At 39.0% G+C, this 12593-nt stretch overlaps 1 protein-coding gene across 6 annotated transcripts in view; it reads right to left on the bottom strand.

Moving 5' to 3' along the window:
* The window catches only part of anks1b (ankyrin repeat and sterile alpha motif domain containing 1B), a 183185-nt gene extending 172226 nt beyond the window's left edge, over nt 1-10959 (bottom strand). For 2 of the 6 annotated variants that reach the window (XM_008400554.2, XM_017302832.1), the window contains exon 1: nt 10358-10958. In XM_008400554.2, the coding sequence (XP_008398776.1) occupies nt 10358-10488 (131 nt within the window). In that variant the 5' untranslated portion in view covers nt 10489-10958. Of the gene's footprint in view, nt 1-10357 lie in introns of all 6 variants that reach the window. The other 4 variants (XM_017302834.1, XM_008400559.1, XM_017302833.1 and 1 more) reach the window with 3 other exon arrangements.
* Nucleotides 10960-12593: the final 1634 nt, after the last annotated feature.

Genomic DNA, 12593 nt, shown 5'->3' with positions numbered 1-12593 from the left:
AAGAACCGCCTTTCATCTGCAGGAACAGAAGCAGATTATATCTCTAATATGACACCAAGAACAAGATTAATCAAGTTACCACGTCATGACTAACAGTCCAGCTCCAAACCTGAACATCTCATACAACAGAACAGTAATACCCAAACACAATGTGGCAAGGCTACTACTTGAAATATTAACATAAATGAACTGATGTCTCAAAAATGTAATCAATTGAGTCAGGAAATGCTATTTCTCTAAATCAAATTAGAATAAAAACCTGTTTGAAGCTCATGTTGCAGCCATAGCTCAGAAAGTCGACCTGACTGAGTAAAACCAATGTGATTTTTGGATTCAGCACATCAAAACCCCCCTTAAACAGTTGAAAAAACCCCAGACAATTTTTTGACTGTTGACCAGAGTTATCGATAAACAGATATGGAACACTTGACGAAAAGGTAAAAGCTTTGGTGAATCAGGAGGAATAATAATAATAAAAAAAAAAACACCCCAGCAAAATTTACAAGACTAAGTAGTCTGTAAAACCCATTAACAACCTAAATGTGCTTTAAACTTACAGCTTTACTGCAATTAAACAAGAAAAAACAAGTATATTAAGTAAAACAGGTCAATAAATCAATGCTGAAAGTGGACCTGCAGGTCTATCGCCACAAAAATGCTTTAGCGGTTGAGTTTTATGATCTAAAAGACAGGAAAAAGTGTGGTGAAATGTAGATTAAAAAAAAAAAATCAGTACAAAAACAACCGCAGAGTTGGTAGGATTCAGTTAAAAATAAAACAACAGGACATTAAAAGTCATCCAAACGACTAAAACACACTTGGAAGCGTAACCGGCCTCCAGCGAACGCCTTGCCCTGACCACGTAATGACATGAGCCCTTCCAGCCCCATTCTCTGCTTGCTTCTGCTCCTTATCTGCTGCAAAAGCAGAGCTTCATTAAAAGCTGCCATCCATCAGAGAGCGGCGAGCCGAGTGGAATGTGGCTCCACAACGCTCGCCGCGGTACGTGGGGTCGCCGACTTGCAGATTATCGTGGCAGACGGGGCGTCACACCTCCATCCCCCCGCCTGCACGTCTCCTACACTCTGCGTCAACATGTTTGGTTCTTAACAGACCCGACCCGACTACAACGTTTGCCGAATGTGTTGAAGAGAAAGTCGTCAGATCAAGTTACAAAGAAAAAAAACAAAAAAACCAGCAATAATTCCTCTAACTTACAAAAAAGCTGCGATAATGCCCGGTTATTACAGGACTAGCGTTAATGATGCTAACATCTTGTAAGTATGCAACAGTGTTATAATGTCAGTAATGTGTAAACAGTTACACATTTTTTACTAAAAACTGTAATTATCTGAACACTAAATGCACTTTTTCTCATCTTCGTTCTCATTTTCCTGGAAACAAGACGACAGAGCTTTCTGTCTCAGAGTGAAAAGCTGCAGGTTATTTTCCAGCCAATTTCCAAAGTTTGGAACTGAATATATTGATTTTAATGTTGCAGCAAAATATATTTTCTGCTTTCTAAATACATGTTACACAAACAGAACAGATCTAACCTAAAATAAAACAATGAATCATCAAGAGTTATCTTCTCTAACACACTTATCAAGTGTGGATTTCTAACACCAAACATTAATTGATGAAATAAAAATTTATTTAAAACTGACCAGTAAACCGTACAAAATAAATTATGAAGACAATTTTTCCCATTCTAAAACAATTTTTCCATATTTAGGAATTAAAACAATTCCATTTCAGACATTTCAAGACTGTAGGAACTATCTAAGGCTGATAAGTAACATTTAATTAGCACTTAAAGTGCGACAGATTTAAGATAAAGACTTTTTACCAGCTGATTTCTTTCATAAATGGAAGAGTAAATGGAATAAACTGCCAAGTATTTAGAACTAATCAGCTGATTTTCTTTAGAAATTGGTGTAACAAATACACAGCATCCAAACAAACAAACCTCAGATTTTATAAACAAATATAATCCCCAATGACTCTTAATCTTAGTCCAAACCACAACATACAGTTATAGATACAGATTCCCTGGATTCTTGTTTTCTGCTGTCAACCAATGCCTATGTTAAACCCAGAGGCATGATGGGTAAAAGATGCTCTGGCACGGCGATAACAGATGTAGTGCAGTGTAAGCTGAGAGACGGGGGGGGGGGTGAGTGATAAGATGGGAGAGGGCGGGGTGCAGACGGAGGGAAAAAAACAGAAAAAATGTGACAGTGGGGAGGCTTAGCAAGGGATTGGTGAGAGAAATGAGTGATGGAGAGGAAACTGAAGTGAAATTAAAGGGGAATTCAGGGGAGCAGATGGACAGAGGCTGAAAAAGGTTTCAGCTTCAAATGGAAAAAAAAAGACTAAACAAGGGAGGAACAAAAAGAGACTCAGGGTAAAGAAGAGCACAGCTTGGTTTCTTGGCAGGATCCAGGAGTTTTAATTTAATCACATGCATGGAAAATCATATTCTTTCACATCTTCAACTCATTTCAACCAGTCCAGGTTCAGACATCCTCGGTTTTCTGGCAGCCAGAGTTCAGCACAGGATTATGAAGTAAAGTTTCCTAAACACTGCTGCTCTACTGGGACATCCTTTTCCATTAAACTCAAAACAAAAAGGTGCATTAAAAGAACAGGACTTTCCATACATTCATTCTCAGTCACTCCTTGATAGATTCTCAGGTTTGTTTGGGTTGCTGGGTCCAGTTCACACCAACCCCGTTTAGTCCTCATTTATTCAACTCCAGTTCGTTTGTGTAGAAAGCCTGGTTTGTCTGGGGACGTGTGAACACATAATCCAACTCTGGTCCGCTTAAAAACTTGGTTTCGGTTCGGTTGAAGTGAATATGTGGATGGAAGCGAACAAGAAATACCGCTCCAGAAGCAGGAAGTGGACTATGGTGCAAGGTATTCTGGGTAAATAGAACCAAAAAGAATGGGCAAGTCTGATCCTAGCGGGATAAATGGCTCATGGTTGTTGTTGTAGATAAAATAACCATTAAAATCTAACACTCCTCCAGTTTTGTTCACATTTTGTTTAAAAGAAAGTTGCGCTCGTGTCTCCTTCAGATGTTTTTGTGTCGTTTTCATCAGTGGTTATTGATGCAGCGCCACCACAGGCGAGGAGGGAAACAGCTTTTTCAATTAGTTTGGATTGTTTGACACAATGCAGTGTGAAAGCAAACTGCAGCAGCTGAAAATGTGACAAACGTTGCACTTTTGGTCCCCAATCAAACTGAATCTAACAGACTATAAAGTGTGAAAACACCCTTTAATTACTTCAGTTTTTCTACATTGTTAAAATCTGTTAAATATCCACTCTCAGGATGTTTGTGTCCCCTTTAAATCGCCTCTTCATATGCCCTGCTCTCCCCTGAGTTAACCTCTGACCTATTTTGGATTCCCAGCACCACATGTGGCTCCTAGATTCCCCCGTCAGCTTTCACTCCTCACCGCTCCCCTCCCACAACACTCACAGCCGTGGATACTCGTTGCGGTTACGCAAGGCCAGTGGTTATGTCACACGCTCCAGCTCACAAAGAAGACACACAGAGAGAAAAACCTGCCAGACGCGGGTTTTTTGGTCATTGCTCCCATTTCTGGCTCCCTTTGGATCGGATCTTAAGTACTGTGGCAAGGAAAATAAACTCTGGTTTGGAAAACCTCATCCTTAGTGGACCACACAGAAAAGCACACCTCTAGACTCCCTATTGTGACAAAGTAGAGGCAGAAATTAAATATTAAACACTCAAGAGGGGGTCTGTGGGGATGGCAATTAAAATGGAGCATCCACCACTCAGGAGTGGGTGAACCTGTTCGTTCCCTCCAGGAGTCGCCATCTTCCACTTAGAGGTTGTTTGTTTGCAGAAGTAGAGGGAGGTAAACACCAGAATAAGACGGGCTTCCCCTGAACGTAACCGAGAGCGAGGAGGGATCACACACCATCTGTCCAATAGGGAATCCGTTTCACTAGTACATGATGCACAACACACACATTTATCCTCATTATACTAAAACAGTCACCAAATCCCCTCTCCTCTGATACAATCAGTTTTCATATACAGCAAATTAAAATGAAATCTGCCTGTGTCAACAAGCCGTCATTCTCTTCAACAACTGTTGCTTTTTCAGTGAATTCGTTCCTTTAGCCGATTCAGAGAACCACTGGGCCGACCTACCGGATTGGTGTCAGCGCCACTACTGACCTGAATAAGCAGATCAGCTGTCGGCCGGTCAAAACCAATCCATAACCAGGTTTTAATTTCCTCTTTATGCCACTACTAAGGCAGGGGAAAGCCAGTAGCTCGTTTTATTGTTCCATTATTAATGTATGCCAACTTTGAGCAATCTTTTTCGTATTTAATAGAGGGGCACTATGTTTTTCCAGGCACATGGTGATATTTTATACCACAAAATGTCAAATATGATTTAAAAGAAATATAACTTTGCAATTTAACGCCTTGAAATTGGGCCTCTGTCTCTTTGGTTCTGCTCTTTGTGACACTCCCTTTACAGCTCCTCCATTATGGCGTTTACAACCATTCTTGCGTTGGACTGAGAAGGTTTGCATGATGAGTTCAACAGAAGTGCAGTTACACCAGGTGTTTGTCAATTGCTGCTGCCACTAGCCTGGAGGAGCAAAGTGGAAGAAGGTGATACGTTAGGAGAGCAGCCGTTTGGTTGCCATTGGAGATGGCAGCTCCTCCATCATGGCGGAGCTGCCATAATGGAGGAGCTGGCAGTTATTTGCATGTCTGCATGCAAATAACTGCCATTGGAGATGGCAACCAAACATCCATGTAAGAATCAAGTAGTACTCCTGGTGTGTTTTAGATGAAGGAATAACACTATAAACATTGATATAAAAAAAAAAAACTCAAAATGTAAATTGCACATAACTTCCTTTTAACAACTAGCATGGTGTTCATAAATAAAGTGAATTTATAGAAAAGTGCAGTGAACAGGTATTTAATTTGGGGGGGGAAATAAATGACACGTTTGCCATTTTCTAAGTGAACTACTTAGATATTCAGGAGAAAGCGCAATTATTAAGTATTTATAATATAATTAAATACTCCCCTACCTCCATCCAACAGATGAGTTTTATGATTTAGCTTTCCATCCCAAACAAAGAGACACTTGCCATTCACAGTAGATTTCATTTACACACACACACAAAAAGAGCCATTAAACTGGAGTGAGATCATCCAGTATTGATTTTCCACTGCACCCCACACCACAAATCTGCAGCCGAGGATCGTCTTCCCCACATCCCGTTACCTAATACGCATATGTTTGATTTTACACGCAGAGTGCCTTTGGTCCGGTCCAACGAGGGCGATTCTTTCAGGAAAACGGTGAACCTTATGACTTAGGAATGCTGTCGTTGGTGTGGATGCATAAGGATGGGAAACTATGCATTTATTTCCACAGATCATTCCTAAATCATTACCCAACACACACTCCTCTGCTGCGACCTTTCTGTTGACCCACCGAAGGGAGCGCTCCGACAGCAGGGGTGTCATAGTAATCACATGAGCAGGATCGTGTGTGACTTATCTACCCAGTGTTCTGGAAGCATAAATCATATGCCAGTATTTTGACTCAATAAAACCAAAGTAACTATGAGAGAGAAGACATCAATCAATGGCTAAAGATTTACCTATAGGCCAATTCTGACTTCTGACTTTTTTCTTTTACACATTCTTACTTCTACATTCTAAACATTGCCTTCAATCTTTGAGTTTGTGTCAATAAACTATGTATGCATGCAAATAACTGTAAAGCAACAATGGGTAGTGTCAGGTTTAAGCAAAAATATTACCACACACCATCATACTATGATCAGAAAATAAAGATCAGATAAAAAATCAACAATAATACATATTGTGACAGGCAGGTGATCAATAGCAATAGAATATTTAATAATTTCACTGAATTTATCCATAACCGCATGGCATTCTGGGGGATTCTGGCAGAAAAAATACTTTTATCAGCTCAATCTCTCATGGCTAGCTAGCTAAGCAAGTTTGGCGGAATCAACCAACTCAATTATTCTGTGGTTACCTAGCAACAACTCACTCTTTCCCTTGCTCTTTGGTTGCCTGGCAACAACCTGTTGAGTAGTAGAAGTAGAGGAAAGGTCACGTTTGGCAGTACTTAAAAACAAAAAATTAATAATCATTGGTATCAACTGATATGAAATGTTTTTCAGCCACATAATGCTAATATATATATATATATATATATATATATATATATATATATATATATCACTGATATTAATGGTTAAGTAGTAAAACAAATCTCACATCAGTCTAAATCACTAAAAGGCTTTAGTAGTTATATTCAGTGGCACTAAAGGTAACCACATAATGATCACCATAACGACAGTCTGTGTTGAAGGCCAAAAGACGTCTGACAAAGCTCAGAAAATTACCAATGTCTACTTGTGCATGAAACTGCCGTCTCCACGGTTACTAATATACCATGAAGCTCATAAAGATGATCATTAAAGTTATTTGGAATAAATTCCTGGAGAAACATGCAGAGTTTTCTATGAATCACCAGCCAAACATTTTGAGGTTTTACTGAAAGGTTTTGCAACCAACGTTCAGACTTAATGACACATCAGTGTTGTGGTCACATTAAGAGGCATCTATAGCAGCGATGAAGCAAATTTAGCTGCTGATCAACAGCTTAGAAAGAATCTGACATTTTTTAACATTAGTAGCTGTGCTGTTAAAGCCTTTTACTTATTTCATGGTTCTAAGTTGGTTGATTACAGCAAATCTTTGTGTTGTTAAGAGCATGTCAGTGAAATAAGCAAGGCAAAATTATGGCATGGCATTTTTGATTATATATACTTTTATTAATTGTAAGATATGTGTATTAACATATTAATTTCAGAGTTTTATTGAAACATTTTTTACTTGTTTACTGAACTTGAATTTTTGTATTTTTTAACATTTAACCACCAACAAGGGTTACGTTGGGTTATTCAGGGGTTCGATTATTGGTGTCACAATGACTCAGAATCAATAAAAACTGGGTTTAAAATAAATATACTCTTAAAATAAATTGCAATTGACATTTGAGCCCTTTTCTCATTATTTATATCCATAATTCATAAAAAATAAACACATATTGTGGGTATTGCGTAACTCAGTGGTACACAATAGTTGAGTACAGGTAAATAATATGTAGGCATCAACTGTATCTTTATTATTTAGTAAAAGTATGAGACCTGACAGGATGTCATTTAGAAACCATTTTTTATAAAAAAAATTAAAAAAAATTAGTTGCTCGAAGCTACACGTCAATCAGCAACCATCCCAACAGTAACAATGGTGACAGTTGGCTGTGGGCGTAAACCTCAATGGTTTCCACTCTTATTTCTTTCCATCCTTCCATCTATTAGCTTGCTGCTAAATCCAGGTGTAACAGGTAAAAAGGGAGCCACATTAAGCCACTCGTTGTGGGGGAACCCAAAGCCCTAGAAAACTAGACGGGTTTTCTAGCCCCTCTGGTTAGTTTTGGGTCTTGAATTGGGTTTTCTACCAGTTGGACGCAGTAAGACTGGTTCTTTATGGCTTTTGAGACTTTCCCACTTAAAACATCATAAGCTGAGTTCCTCATAAAAAAATGTGTCAATCTTTGTCAATATTCTGCTAATGTCGAAAAAAAAACACAATTTCACAATTGCAATGTTTCCAATACATAAATTAAAATCCCACATGAACAATCTTGTTAAAATATTTAATAAATACATGATGTATTCATAATTCAGCGATGGCGCTAGTGATCATCATTTATCAAAAACAATCCCATCATCCCAATACTACTTCCTGTCGTCTTCTTTGGCATTCCCATCAGTAATAACATCCCGCTCTTGATCACGTGACTCGTATGAGGCAAAAAAAAAAAAGTGTTTCCATTGCAGTTTTACGTAATACATCCATTTTGATATCACCGAAAAACTTTTTAATCAAAAAAACATGACTTTTTTCTAAATTAGCAGGTTTCCGCTAAGTAGAATTTCAATTTGCGCAATTTTACGGTTAATGGAAACGCAGCTATGGATGAGAAAGCATTTTCTTGTCTACTTGGACAGATTCTGATACAATAAAAGACCTAAAAACTTAAGCCACCATAGAGTCTAGATTTTGAAGTCTTTAAACACAAGTAGTTAGCCAACCAGCTTAAAATCTCCAGCAGCAACAGCTAATAAAAGTAGCACTTGTAGCATTTGCAGTGTACAATATTTTCACCTTCGTAAAATAAAGGTTCTGGTCTTTTTTTTTTGTTGCAAAAATCAAAAAAATTATTTTAGGAAGGTGACAATATTGAGGTAGTAGCATTGCATTACCATAGGCAAAACATTATTTTTTATTAACCCTGCAGAAAGAAGGGGAACAGACCTTTGAACGCACGTAAATATTTAACACAAACTATACTTCTCTTGAACTGAAAGCCCACAGAGAATATCTGAAACTTCCTATTAGAAGTTATAAACAAGAACTAGTGGTGCTGAATTTGAGGAAATTTCAATATTTGCCTCCAAACAGCTTCCAAAGAAGTTAAACCAAACTTCTTTTACAAAGTGGTATAGTTTTTCCCCAGCAGGAAGTCAAGAAACACAGAGGAGGAGGGGCAGCGCCTGAGGCGGTACTCCTCCCTAACTTTGATCTGATTATCACCTGGGTCAGCGTCAGCATGAACACAGAGACCAAGAGGACGAAAATCTTTTGTCTCATGGGTTATTTGACGTAAAAATTCACAATGGCAAAAGGTGGAACCTGGAGGTCCCTGCAGTCAAATTGCATTTCCTCATATCTGGACATCCTCTTTCTTCGGAACAAAAATAGAAGTGATGCTGCATGCGTTTGGATCATTGTTAAAAGCCTCCGTCAACCCAAACACTCGGGTCGCCAGGTTCCATGCAAAAAGACTCGGTTCTTTCCAAACACACAAAATGATCAACGTAGCGATGGAAAACTTGCATCCGCGCACTGTTAGAGTGTAAACCGCCTGCTGCATGGAGAAATGTGTGAAAGACTGAACTCAAAGTTACAAATGCTTCCATCATCTGAGCATCAAAGTGTGTCCCTGCACTATGGAAGCTGTCACAGCCCTGAATCTCAAGGTAGCTGCTGTCTGTTCTTTTGTTCTCGCTGTGCAGAGGTTTCCCCACCTAACAGTGAAAGCACGCCTGGTACCAGGAGGGAACAGGCGATGACAAGCAATCCAATATTTTTCATTTCACTCAGATTCTACTAGGTCTTAGTGACTCACAGACATATTCAGACACATTTTGTCATGTTAAAACCACAAACGAGTGAATTTTAATGGGATTTGATGTGGCAGCTCAAAGTAAGGTATAATTTTGGACTTTGATTAGGCCATTCTAACAACATTCTAAACTATTATAAACCCTACATTATGATGCTTAATTTTGACCAACAAATAATGTTTTGCATATTGGTCAAAGCGTAAAAATAGGGGTGGACAATATAGACTTAGATTTTATCACAATATTTTGTAGTGCTACTGTGACAGAATTAATAGTGTCACAAACATTAATGCCAAGCGAAAATGTGATTTCAATAAACTTCATATACAGCAGTCATTTAATCATATTTACTGATATTTCTTGATGATCTTATGGAAAAAATATAAATCAAATTTTAATAAATTTTTTAACAGCAAGTTGAATTTATTGCAACAACGACAAAGTTTTTTATTGTATTAAGAAATCTTTCATAAATTCCCACCCCTACATTAAATTTGGACTTTTTTCCTACACCGCTTTAGAAAAACTTAAAAACTAGACACCAAATAGCTTTCTTATTGCCAAGTCTGCAGAAATGCCAGCTTTTTACATTGTGTTGCCAACAATCGTCATGGCAACAGATTCTCCCACCTGAGCTGTGTCTCTCCGCAGCTCCTCCAGAGACACCGCTGACCTCTTGTTTGTTTCTCAACTAAAAACTTTATTATTTTATTTAGTGATATTGGAGTAAACTGAAAGCAAATGTGTGCCGAAACTTTTCCCAATAAGATTCATTTTAGGTTTTGTGGTGGTAACCTGACTAAATGTGAGACGATTTAAAGGGTGTGAATACACCTGTATTCAGCTTCATGCTATAAACATGAAGCTCCTGCAGCAATTAATGTTGATGCATGATGTGCTGTCTGTTCTACTAATAATAATGATGATTAGGTAAAATATAAGATTAAAAAACAGCCTAAATTTGCAGAAAGGGAAACCTCCAGGAATCCCCTGCAGCGCCCCTGGGACTCCCAGAACACCGCAGAGCTCCACCTGAAGGAGGCTGCTTACCTCAGGAGGTTGGGGATAGGGATGGAGCCGGTTCCTGACCCCAGTATTCCCCTTTTCCCACTCAACAATTTCTCCACCAAGGCGACATTCCCAGTGCGGGCGGCTTCCAGCAGCTCCTGCTCCTTCCCCATCCCGGACTCTCAAGTTTGCAACGACAGGGCGATTAATAAAACAAAGAAAATCCAACAAATCTTCCATAAAATCCCTCCGCTCCTCAGCGTCTGCCGCGGGGAAGCATCTAAGGAAGGATTCCCTCTCACTGCGTGGAAGTGGGTGTTCTTGATGCTGCAGAGCACGGCTCCCCTGGTGCCCTGCAACCTCAGCTGATTCACATCCACAGCTGCGTGATTTACTCCCGGTGTGTGATCCTGAAACCTGAAACAAATCCCCCTTAGCACGCCCGAAGTGAAGAGTAAAAGCCGGTTAAAATAGAAAAAAAGAATAAAAACTGAAACTCCTTCTTTGTCCCGTTTCCTCCGGAGCTTCTGCTGGGAACAGACTGGAGGTGAAACTCCGTCTGCAGCCTCAAAAAGCTCTCCCAGTCCGCTCACCTCCTCCCCGTCTCTCCGGCGAACCAACCGCACTGCTCCGGCGGTTATCAGGGTCGGCTCAGACTCAACCGTCAAGTTCCACCAAACTAAACCACTGACTTCCGGTAGCGCCTTTCAAAATAAGACCTCAAATCTCCGTGGATGGACTTCTCGTATGTATTCTTCCTGTCAGATAACATACAAACCAGGTAATGATTATGCCAATTTCTACAACCGTATATTAGAGCTAATGTAGATAGAAAAAAGGAGGAATACATTTCCACCAAAAAAAGTCAAAAAATTTGAGATTAATCTCAGACGTTTTCTAGAAAAAAAAAAATGGAAATTTCTGAGGTTCAAAAGTAAAAAAGAAAAATAAAGAAAAATAAAAGTACAAGAAAAAGCTCAGAAATTATAAGAATTTTTTAGAAAAAATTTTTTATAAATGATAAAATTTTAAACTTTATGAGCTCAGAAAATGTCCAATTTTTTTCTAGGAAATATCTAGGATAGATTTTTTGGTTTATTTCTAGCAAATTCACAACTAAACTGCACAAACAATACTGCTTCAAAATAATTAAGCTGTTGCATTAGAAACCAGAGATCTATGGCAGTAATTTTTCATAGCAATTCAACAAACCAAAGATTTCCAAATCCTATCTAGAAAATAGAAAAAACATAAACTAAGCATATATATGCTACAAAAAAATAAAAGCATGACTTAAAAATTATTAAGTGCGACATATTTACCGATACTGTCATCGTTGAACTCCCAAGCACCACTGACTTTAATCGTTTTTCCTGTTTTGTTAACTGCGATGCTTTTATTTTGGAAGTACTTGAGTCCGTGTTCCGCTACAATTTCCCCTGGTTTGATTCAGAAGCTCCCTGTACCGTCTGGGTGGGGATAATGATGCTACAACATCAATGAATTGTACTTTGTGTGTCGCTCCGTTGTAAAGAAGTGACCCAAACACCCTGCAGCTCTCACTCTCTTCTTCTGTGAGATTTAAAACTTATCCCATCGCTGCCGCGCATGCGCGCTTCATCATTCTTCGTGCTGGCATTGTTGTCTCTTTTTTTGCCTCAATCGGCGCGCCGCTGCAGCCGAAATATGGTTTGGAAACAGGTGATATCCCAAAAATATCCTCCTCTTCCCCTCAGCCAGCCGTGTCAGAGCAGGGTTGGTGTGAATAATGCAAAATGAAGGCAGGAGCAGGGATTTAATGCGCTTTGACAGCCATAATACGGGCGGACACCTTCATCCCCCCCCATTCTGACACTGCCCCCTTTTTTGCAAGCAGGAACCTGCATGATGCATTCACGCTGCTGCTTCATTAGAATAGAAAAGTAGCACATGAATATGATTTGTAAGGAAAGAAAATATGAACGGTTTTCTTCTCTTTTTTTAACAACTAAGTGTTTTCAGCTCCTTTTATCTCATGTTTTCTATGCGTAAAAGATGTTAGCATCATGATTTTACTGTTAGCATCATTACTCCTTTGCAGTGGTGGGAAGTAACGAAGTACAAGTACTTCGTTACTGTACTTAAGTACAATTTTCGTGTATCTGTACTTTACTTAAGTAGATTTAATAATGGGGACTTTCTACTTTTACTCCACTACATTTTACAGTAAGTATCTGTACTTTCTACTTCACTACATTTCTACAAACTGTCGCGTTACTCGTTACATCCAAGTCGCATT

The sequence above is a fragment of the Poecilia reticulata genome, linkage group LG23, assembly GCF_000633615.1.
Source record: "Poecilia reticulata strain Guanapo linkage group LG23, Guppy_female_1.0+MT, whole genome shotgun sequence".
NCBI classification, from domain to species: Eukaryota; Metazoa; Chordata; class Actinopteri; order Cyprinodontiformes; family Poeciliidae; genus Poecilia; species Poecilia reticulata.
This window is presented reverse-complemented; position numbering and strand designations above follow the sequence as displayed.